The sequence below is a fragment of the Cupressus sempervirens genome, chromosome 5, assembly GCF_028749045.1.
Source record: "Cupressus sempervirens isolate cs-2001-9-10 chromosome 5, ASM2874904v1, whole genome shotgun sequence".
NCBI lineage: Eukaryota > Viridiplantae > Streptophyta > Pinopsida > Cupressales > Cupressaceae > Cupressus > Cupressus sempervirens.
Window position 1 is genome coordinate 585202490 of NC_143122.1, and position 11019 is coordinate 585213508.

General features: G+C 35.1%; 1 protein-coding gene across 1 annotated transcript; it reads right to left on the bottom strand.

Annotated features, from left to right (window-relative positions):
- Positions 1 to 4609: 4609 nt before the first annotated feature.
- LOC149557284 (uncharacterized) lies at positions 4610 to 7446 on the bottom strand. Its single transcript, XM_089831979.1, has 2 exons — positions 7169 to 7446; positions 4610 to 5074 (listed from the first exon to the last, which is right to left on the bottom strand). The coding sequence occupies exons 1-2, from the start codon at positions 7361 to 7363 to the stop codon at positions 4784 to 4786; spliced, it is 486 nt and encodes a 161-aa protein (XP_089688105.1). The 5' UTR covers positions 7364 to 7446; the 3' UTR covers positions 4610 to 4783.
- Between the last annotated feature and the right edge of the window lie 3573 nt (positions 7447 to 11019).

Consider the following 11019-nt stretch of genomic DNA (forward strand, 5'->3'; position numbering starts at 1 on the left):
GTTAGTCAAAAGAAAGCCAAAGATTATAGACATAAAGAGTCCTCGCTTAACTCTAATCTGTACAATGTTGAATTTGCCATTCAGAATAACTCTAGAGATCCTTACCTAAATCATTAGCTTGCTTGTGCTAAGAATGTGCTTAGAAAACATCAACACAAAAAAACTCTTGGAGATAGAATTCGGTCTAGAGCTCACTAGTTACAATTCATAGATAGAGGAAGCAAATTTTTCTTTAATCTTATCAAGAAAAAGTAGGCTAATGAGACCATTAGCAAACTTTGTATAAATAATAAAGAGGTTACTGATATTAATATTATACAAAGGGAATTTTCTCATTTTCATGAGGATCTATTCACTTCTAAAGACTCTCATAAAGCTAGCTCCCTTAGAGATCAATGCAGGAATCTCTTCCCCAAGAAGATTTTGGATATTGATGCCTCCATTCTTGAACAACCTATCTCTATTGAAGAAATTGAGAAGTCTATCAGCTCCCTTAATAATGATAAAGCTCTTGGTCCGGATGGGATGCCTATGGAATTTTACAAGGCTAACAGCAATTGGATTAGCAAAGATTTACTTAACATATACAATGAAGCTATTGATTCTGGCTTTCTAGGTAGATCTATTAATTCTAGCATTATCAAACTCATCTCTAAGGATGGGGATAAAACCCTCATCAAAAATTGGAGGCCCATAACTCTTTTGAATGTCTCGTATAAAATTCTTACTAAAATCATGTCCCATAGACTAGAGGTCATTCTTCTTAAGTTTATTTGTCCTACCCAAACTAGTTTTGTTAAGGGTAGATATATGAGAATTTGATTACTAGTTGGGAAGCTCTTAATTGGGCTAAAAATACTGAGCAAAATGTCTTTATGTTCTTACTTGATTTTGGAAAGGCTTATGATAGAGTTGGGTGGAATTTTATCAACATGATGCTAGATGCTTTTGGTTTTCATCCCTTCTTTTGTAACATTGTTAAAATGCTTCTCAAAGATGCTCATGCCCAAGTTGATGTTAATGGTTCACTTTCAGACCCCTTTTCTCTGGGAAGATCAATTAGGCAAGGTTGTCCCCTTGCCCCTGCCCTATTTGTCATTGCTTCTAAAGCGCCAGATATTATATTCTTAGGGATAGATCTTTGTCCCCTATTGTCAAAGGTCTCACCCTTCTTGATAATAAGGAAATTATTAATTATCAATTCATTGATGATACCTCTTTATTTCATGAGGCCTCAGAAGATAATTTTGAAGCCATGATCAATAAATTCAATTTTTTCTGTAAAATCTCTAGAGGTTGGTTGTCTCAATCTAAGTCTATATGTCTTGGATGGAAAGATCAATCTCTGGACTAGTTTGATAAATTTGGTTTCCAATGGGGTGGCCGATCTAAAGTTGTCAAATATCTGAGAATTCCCTTTTCTATAGAACCTTCTTTGAAAGATATGTGGAGCTAGGTCAAGAATAAAGTCCATAATAAACTCAACAAATGGCACAATAGATTTCTATCCTAGCTAGGAGAATCCAAGTGTGTCAGAAAATTCTTTCCCCATACAATATTTACTATGCTTCAACTTGGATGTTTAATGACTACCAAGTGTTGCAAATTCAAAAAGTCATCCGAAAGTACCTCTGGTCAGATGGGAAAGGAAATAACAAGATTCACTCTGTTAAATGGAATTGGTGCCATGTTGACAAGCTTCTTAGGGGTTTAGGGCTTAAAGACCTAAAATTAAGTGATCTTGCTTTGGCCTCCAAATGGATCTTTCATGCTTTAGAGGGATATGATCCTTGGAAAGTTCTTATTCATAATAATATTGAAAGGGGATATCCTAAGAATGCCAAATTCTGGAAGAATCTCCCTCTCACTGATCTGATTTGTGGTTTCTTCCCTATCATTGTTCAAGGCTTTATTATTTTCCAATCCATTTGGAAAGCCTAGAACCATGTTAGGCAATTCGTCAAGAATAAAGGTTTTTATGACAACAAGACTCTCCATGGCGAAAGATCCATTTGGTGGAACCTTAAGTTGGGTAATAAACACCTTGCCCTTACCCAGGGGTGCTTTGCTAAGCAATGGGCCACCTATGGGATTAAAAAATTTATTGATATCTTTGGAAATGACAAGCTTATCCAATGGGATGAATTAAAGAACAGATTTAACCTTCCTAACTCTCATAAGAAGACTTATAATATGATATTCAAAGCTAGTAAGGATATTCCTACTCTTTGCCATGTTGACTCCAATAGTTTACTGAAAATTAAATGGCCTGATGGAACCATCATCACCAAGCTTAAAGCAAAAAATATTTACTATGCTATCAACCATAATGAGGATATTATCAGTCATGTTAATAATTTTTGGTACATTGATCATGATGTTTCCTCCTGGAAGAAGTTTTTTGACAAGCTATGGAAAAGTTCTATTGATCCCAAAATCAAATGCTTTAAATGGCTTCTTATTTTCAACAAGCTTCCTAGTAGCAATAATTTCTCTAATGTTAATTATTGCAATATTTGTAGAACCCCAAAAACGGAAAGACATATTTTCTTTGATTGCGGCTTTGCTAAAGAGGTTTGGTTGATGTTTGGTATCTCTATCCCTTCTACTTTCAATATATTTGAAATTATTACTGGTTTTATTATTAATGCTAAAAATGATACTAAAATGTTTTCAAACATTCTCTCATCTAGCATTTTGTGGCAAATTTGGAAATGCAAAAATGAGGAAAGATTTCAAAACACTCCCAGATTGCTTACTGAGTCTTTTCGAAGTCCCACACACTTTAAAATTTTCTCACAGGTTCAAATCACTATGAAAGTTGATAAGTTCAAAAGACTCCTAAAGGATGGTCATGCTACTTTCTTCGCTAATGAGGTGAATAATGGTTACTTCTGGAGGATGCATTTGGATAACCTTCAAACATTAAATCACACAGTCAATCTTCTTAGCAAGGAAGTAAAAAGGAATAAACAAGGAAGTACTAGAGATATGATATACATGTTAAAACAGATTCATGAGCAGAAAAGTATAGTCTAGATGGAAGGCCCTATGGGCTAGACAGCTTGGATTGATACCTATGAGGATGTGCTTTATTAGTGGCTATTGTTCTCTTCTTTTTTGACAGTTTGAGCTTATGTAGACTCTTTTTGTTGGGGTGGGGCTTGGCCTCTTGTTTCTGATACTTTGTGTCTCTCTTTGTATATTGAACTCCTTATTCTTAATATTAAAAAATAAAATAAAAAGTTTATAACTTGAATAATATTTTAAATATTAGTTTTATTTTGAATTGTTATTGTGTATGTGTGTGTAAATTTATTAATTCAAACAAATAAATATTATTATTATTTGTGACATTCAAATATTTTCTATTTTTCTAATATGAAGATAGTTAAATATTAGTATTTAAAAATAAAATTTTATTATTAAATTTTTTGAAGTAAAAAGAAATGGAGCAAGTATAATAATTAAATGATTAGAATTTTGATTAAGTTATGTTGATCTATGAAATAAAAATTATAATAAAGGAAGCAAATTGTAATTGTTAAATGGTAATTTCTAATTAGAAATTTGATAAATTAGATGACTTTTAATTAACTTGTAAAAAAATTATACGATATTCAAAATAATACATTTTATTTTAAATTAATTTATAAAAAATATTTAAAAATGTAAATGCATCTATTTTTAATTCAAAAATTCAATTAACACATTATATTTATAAATATTGCTTACATTTTAATTATAAATATGAATTGAAGGAAAGTGAAACTGGCGGGCACTGGCTAATAGCCGTGCATATATTCGGCTATTGACCCAGTGCCAAGTCCTTGTAAGCTTGAATTGTTGACATATGGAGTCCCTGATTTAATAAATACAAGCTCGCGAAATGAAAAGTAATTCGAAGGAATGTACGAGCATATTTTCAAAAGACAACGAGTTGAAAGAAGAATAAGGAATAACTTTGTTGTGACATGAATGGAGACTGACAAGGCATAGTCAATCATTTGGAGCTAAACTTGTGGGCTTGGCCTTGAACCTCAATAAATGCAAGATTAGTACTAAGTAAAGCTAAAAACATTTGTTTAAATAAAATATATCAATCCAAAGATTAGGTTGAACACTTTTTCAAGGCAAGGAGTTTGAAAAAATACGGAATGAACTGGATCTGTTAAGTGGGGAAGCACGAGGGTCTTGTCAATCATTTCCCAGGGAACTTCTAGGGCTTGAGGCCGGGTCGATGTTTCAGACTAGCCCCTGTTTGCTGATTTTAATATGATTTCACGGTAGCCAATAACTCTACTTATTCATGATGCCACCGGTAAACTCAGTTTACTGAAATGGGTCACTAAGCTGGCAAGCTTATGAAGTGGCTCAACTGCGAGGAATGTCAAATCAAAGGACCATCTGGTAGGCCTTGTGAACGACAGTTAAACCGTATACCATGTACCCCGTACAATAATACCCCCAAACTCCCCCAACATTTATGCCAACACAGTTGTTATTTTGTTTCCGACTCATAAGGTTGTTAAGACACAATTTCTGGTCAAATGGAACTCATTAACATCTTCGAAAACTTCCTGAAGATCACAATTCATACACGGACACATTTAAAAGCAAGCATGATTCGCTTAAGAGAAATTTGTAATTTTTCAAACTCCATTGTTGAGTGAGTGTCTGACTGCTGAAGGAAAAGCACTTGTACAAATTTCTTCAGCAATCACATGGAAAATGTACATTGATCATTGTATAATGAGGTACATTTGAAGTTCTCCGAAACTTATTAAACTTTATCTACTCCATTGCCATTCACTCCATTGCTGTAGTGGGTGTATTTCTTTGACGAGCCTTTGCATCGCTCCACTGGATATTTGAGTTCATTCTTCCTCATTTTCCTCAAAGCTGCTTCACCGAGATCAACATCACAGATGTCTGCAAGTCTCACCAGATAAAGTAGAACGTCCGACAACTCTTCCCCAAGATGCTCCTTCTCTGAAACGTTCCAGCCTGGAAGTCCTTTTGGAACTTCTCCCTTCCACTGGAAAATTTCAGACAGTTCACCCACTTCACCCATCTGAAACAGGAAAACATGTACAAAACTTTGAGCTACAAGCAGAAAAAAAGATCAGAAAAACCCTTGTTTCTAAGCAATCCTGTTCCTTGAAAATGACAATGAGAAAAGTAACATAACAAGAAGGAAGCAATAATAATGTTTTATGGTATTGATTGTGTAAAATATTTTTAATCAACATTTTGGATCACATTATGTGATCCATCATCTTCTTGAGCTTTCCTGCTGTTATTCTGATGATGGATGATGGATCACAGAGTATGATCAGAAACATTGATTAAAAATATTTTACACAATCAATACCAGAAAACATTATTATTACTCTAATGCATTGTAGAAAACTGATATTCTTAACAAAGAAGCAGACCATTACACAGCAGAAAGTAACTTGGTGTCCGATCTACTCTGATCTACTCTAATCTACTCTAGGGATGTATTTGATATTCTCAGATGAATCTTATTACTTATAAAACAAATAGTATCAAAACAAAACAAACAAAAAACCGACTGCCCTGTTTGACTATGGAGTAGTGCACAACGAACTTGAGCTGCTCAAGCGTTTTGAATGCAGAACGGATACCATGGGCTATTTCTGTTTAATTTTGCCATTGCAAGGACATGGGGTCTTTCTGAATAGTTATGGTATTGGCAAATAAGGAAATGGGCCATTTCTGATTAGTTTTGTCATTGTATATAAGGAAATGGGCCATTTCTGATTAGTTTTGTCATTGTATATAGGGGAAAAAAGTGTTCCTCTTATTTAATGTCCATAGATTTAGTCACCAGCATGATTGATCTCCTAAACTGGTGAAACAAGATACGTGATGTGCTATGTTGAACTAAAGCATGCATGAAACACCATGGTTTCCTTCAATCTATACAAGTTTTAAATGGCTGTTAAGATGTGTTAGAAAATTGTGCGAGGTAGGTTTCAATCCTTTAACAAATATATCTTCATTGAGCTCCAACAATGGCACTCGCCCCATGTTGCATGGATAAACAATGGGCCATTTATTTCTAGGGATGAAGATTAGTATGCTTAACAATGGAATATCAATCCCTGAACAAATATATATCTAACTTGAGCTCTTGGAATGAGTTATTTATCTCTAAAGATGTGGATTGGTATGCTTAACAATGGACATATCAATCCCTGAACAAATGCTTTAGCAATAGGCTACGTTCTCTCTAAGGATATGGATTGACAAGCCCAACATAGCCCAGTTTAGATCCACCGTAAAAACTCAAATACAGATAAAACCCAAAATTAGGGCTTTCACAAACTGAAATGCAGAGAAAAATGATTTTCAAGCCACCCGTTTCCTCCTAAGTCCCTTGTTTTTCATCTTAATCAGCCCTAAATCTTCCTTTTTCTTAAGGGAGTTTGCACTTATATTCATGCCTATGTATAAGATTGGGTAAGATTTGTTTGTGAGTTTATCAGCATCAATGTTTCCCGTCATATTCAATGATCCATAGCATGTTTCAGGCCATATTCAATGATCCATAGCATCAGAATGAAAGAGCTAAGAATGTAAAGAAATATTGTGCTATAACTGCAAAGAAATATTCCTCCTAGGCTACAGGGATTTCCAAGGACAAGCCCTGAATGTGGGATCAGACCCAAAGCCAAGGCAGAGGCCAAAACAAGTTTCAACAGTTCCAATCCCGCATTCAAAAAAGAAATACCTATCTCTGCAAATATTTCGAGGTAACAGTTCGTTGACTTCGTTAAGCATGAAAGGGAGGTCAACATTATGGCCCGAAGTACATAAGAGCGGTCTTAAACAACCCCTGTCCTGATATTTTGATTGAAAACCCCAACCAAAACAACTAATGCTAAACCAAAACAGGAGCCCAGAATAGCAAAAACGGCACGCATAGACATGACCACCACACAAAGCAGACAGACCAACAGCCAACAGGGAGCCCCCTTGAATAACAACCATGCACACAAACGTTTCCATGAATCAAAACACCAATGTAAAAGCATAATACAGAATTCATCCTACGAAATGAAACCCGGGTGCAGAAAATGTCGTTTCCTAGGATTTAACGTCAACCAATCCAAGCAAAGGGGCGTTAAAGGAGTCTTACAAGAGCTAATAGAAGATTCCGGGGCGTATGAAACTGATCCCAGTTTCTCTCCCTCGCAAACTCTGCCATTTTTTCCCGCAAATCTTTGAGCGTAACACTGCCGCCGGAAGGCCCCGCCGTCACGGCATCATCGTCGGCAATTTGTCCATCGCCTTTCATTTCTGCGATGCAAAAATTGATTCCGAGGCTTCCCATACAAGACCAGGAACAATTCTGTGCCTCACTGTGTCTACATGCATCTTGTTATAAGGTCAAGTTTTTTCTTAAGAAAACCGCTCTCCATGCAAATCTGCTAAACCGGCTTGTTTTTTAGTTTTCTAGAAAACCAGTTTGCAAGCGACGGACCGACTGTTCGATTAACTGACTCACCAGCTGTCAAGTCCGCCGAGTTGGCCAGATTCCGACGTGTCGTCAGAATTTTGAATAGTTCAGATGTGGCTAAATTTGTTGGTGATTGGCTTATCTGTCACAACGAGTCTTCGTTTTTTCATGGGAAATAATGATAATTTTGTTCTCTATTTTCCACCGCTCGCTGCTGCCTCTATCGATTTTCGAGTTTCCCATTGTCTATAACAAACTATACGCGGCCGTCTACCACGGCAACGGCTACCCAGCCAGTTATTTCGACTGGCTGGGTATGACGCCGTTTCCCTCCTGTCTTCCTTCCGCTTCTCCCCATGCAGGGACGGCACATCGCGGCAGACTTCCGTACCGTCAGCCAGAGTACACCGACGAAAACCGTAAATTGAAATATTTCTTCTCTCTTAACTGATTTCACATGCCTGGAAATCCCAAATATATTGTTATAGGATGGTGTTCCATTTAAATTTTTGAAATTCTTGTTTTGCGGTAGGTTCATAGAGTAATGTAAAAATGAAAAGCTCTACATTGTATGACATTGTTATTTAATTTTTTTTTTTTTCTATATCGAAAACATGTGTCAAATAACTTGTTTATAATTTTTTGAAAAGCCTTGAATTAAAAGTTAAATAACAATTTCGCTTTTTTATTATTGTTCTATAAAAATTTTGTTATTGTAACAACATGTGCAAAAATGAGACTTTAATTTTTTATCATTGATTGAAACAATATTGGTTGAATGATAAAAAATTTTAGGTTTTGATTTTTTTTATAGATTTATTTTTACCATCAACATTTATTTTTAACACATTAGAATGAAATAATGTTGGATATGGAAATAATAAAGTTGATTGATTAAAATTATTATAAAGAAAAAAATTATTTTAATTCTTAAGAGCTTAATATTATGAATGCTTTTATACTTAAATAAAATATAAAAGTATTCAAATTATTGCCAATCATTTTTCCTACATGATGTTTACCCCTATCAACATTGTTATATCATATTTTTTAGATTCATCTTCTTATGTTTACTTTTTCACACTTCTAGAACATTGTATTTTACTCTAAGAAAAGTTGAAAGATAAAAGATGAAATTGATTGATATGGAAAATTAATTTATCACCTAAAATTGTAACAAAAAATAATAAAACATATTGATGCTAAAAGTAAATTTGGGTCATACTACATGATCCATCAACATGTTGATCTTTACTTTATTTCTAATTATTGCTTCATCGTGATGATCATTAGCTGTAACTCAGTTCATAAGTACAAGAAAATAACATGATGGCAACTATGTAACTATGTAGATCAAAATTACATTAAAAATTTCACATTTTATTTTATTAGTGAAAAAAAATTATTAAATAAGATACTAATAAATAATTATTATTTTTACAAAATATAATGTTACAAATTTATAGTAATGTCAAATATACTCTTAATCTATATGAGTATAATAATCTATATGAATATAATTTTATTATATGTTTGATAGAGGGCCACACCACTCTAACAACTCACAACCAAGAATGCAACAATATAGAGACCAAGAAAAAAAAATGCTTCACAAATAATTTTATTATACTTGAAAATTCCTTACAACACCCACAAGATGATATGACTTCTTCAACATAAGAGAAATCCTAAATAAGAGTCTTCACACCAAGAGCTTCACCAATAACTTCTACTTGAAGAGCTACACCTTTAGAGTTTTTACACCTTGAAGTCTTCACGCCTTCTAGCTTCTACTTCTCAAACTTCTCCTTCTCAAGCTTCTACTCCTTGAGCTTGATTACAAATGATAATAAGCCTTGCTTAAATAAGCACTTCTACCCCAAGACTTTACAAACACAACCAATGTGGGATAAAAGGTAAATACAACTATCTTTAAATCAATATTAAATTCCCACCCAAATACAACTAAGCACCCAACAAATACTAAATACATGATTTATCCAAAACCTTCTAGAATTTCCACCTACACACCTCGATTAATGGTATGACAACTATTTTCCTATTTAAGCCACCCATGCACCTCGAAAATAGAAATTTCTCTTTTCCTTTTTTTCCTATTTTCTATTTTTAATTATTTCTCCTCTAATTTTCGTCACTTTCTCTCTCCTCCAATTTTATTTTATTTATTTTTTTTTTTTTCAAATTTTTTTTTTCAATTTTTTTTTTTTTTCCCAATAATTTTTCCATGCAAGATGCTCCTGCATCAGACTCCCCCGGTAGATAGAAAAGTGTGTCCCACACTTTGACACCAAAAAAAGAAAGATCTACCACCATCTTCATCTTTACCAAAGGTTTCCACCTCAATAGGGACAACAAAACCACCATGCGAATCCTCCACCCATGCATCACTCTATCAAACACCAGAATCTCAACCATCCAATCAGCATGCTCACTCCCAGGAACAAACTGAACATAATGCTTCATTACTGAACTCCCATTCACATCAACAACTAGTGAGTCCATACCAGCAATAACAAACTCCACATCAGCGGCCACATGCAGATTTTCATCAACACATGTCAAACTCTTAACATCAGCAACCTCATTGCTCACAACAAGATGCTCTGCAATACATAACTCACCTCCAACAACTGGATCATCCACGACCAAGTGTTCTGCAACATACAAGTCACCACCAACATCAACTAGATCATCCACGACCGAGTGCTCCACAATCTCCATGTCAGTCTCAACCATTTGATCATGAAAACCAACCTCTGTGCCAACATCAACAACGTTAGGAATATCTTCAACAACAACCTCTAGTTGCTCTGCAGGTTCTGCATCAGACTCCACAATCTGATCAACAAAACCATCCTCTTCCACCTTGACCTTCTTAGCTTGATTAGCCAATCTAGCATCCAACCGAGAAATCATTTTAGAAAAATTCCTCTCCACTATATCATGGATTTTCGCAATCATCTTAGGGTCCAATCCTCTTGGAGCCATCTCCCAAGATCTTCGTAAACCCTCTACAACAAATCCTTCCCACGCTCCTTGTGACAACCAAATTGTTTGCAAGTCAGATCGCAACCTGCCACCTCGCACGAACAATCAGGAACCACATCACAAGTCTAGGACAATGGATTTGCAATCCACCAGCTCTCCACAATCATGCCTCAACAAGTTCAGTCTTCCATCTTTGCATCCATCAATCAATCTGCATGTCCTCCCAAGGTCCTGGTGCAAACTGCCTCAGCTTCGACGATCTGCTTGTACACTCAGGATCTCCTGCTCTGATACCACTGATAGAGGGCCACACCACTCTAACAACTCACAACCAAGAATGCAACAATATAGATACCAAGAAAAAAAAATGCTTCACAAATAATTTTATTATACTTGAAAATTCCTTACAACACCCACAAGATGATATGACTTCTTCAACATAAGAGAAATCCTAAATAAGAGTCTTCACACCAAGAGCTTCACCAATAACTTCTACTTGAAGAGCTACACCTTTAGAGTTT

Excerpts from the sequence above, each read along its gene's own strand:
- LOC149557284 (XM_089831979.1), bottom strand. The coding sequence starts at position 7,363 with ATGGGAAGCCTCGGAATCAATTTTTGCATCGCAGAAATGAAAGGCGAT. Across the intron at positions 5,075-7,168 it reads GGAATCTTCTATTAGCTCTT|ATGGGTGAAGTGGGTGAACT; the intron begins GTAAGACTCCTT and ends TTCCTGTTTCAG.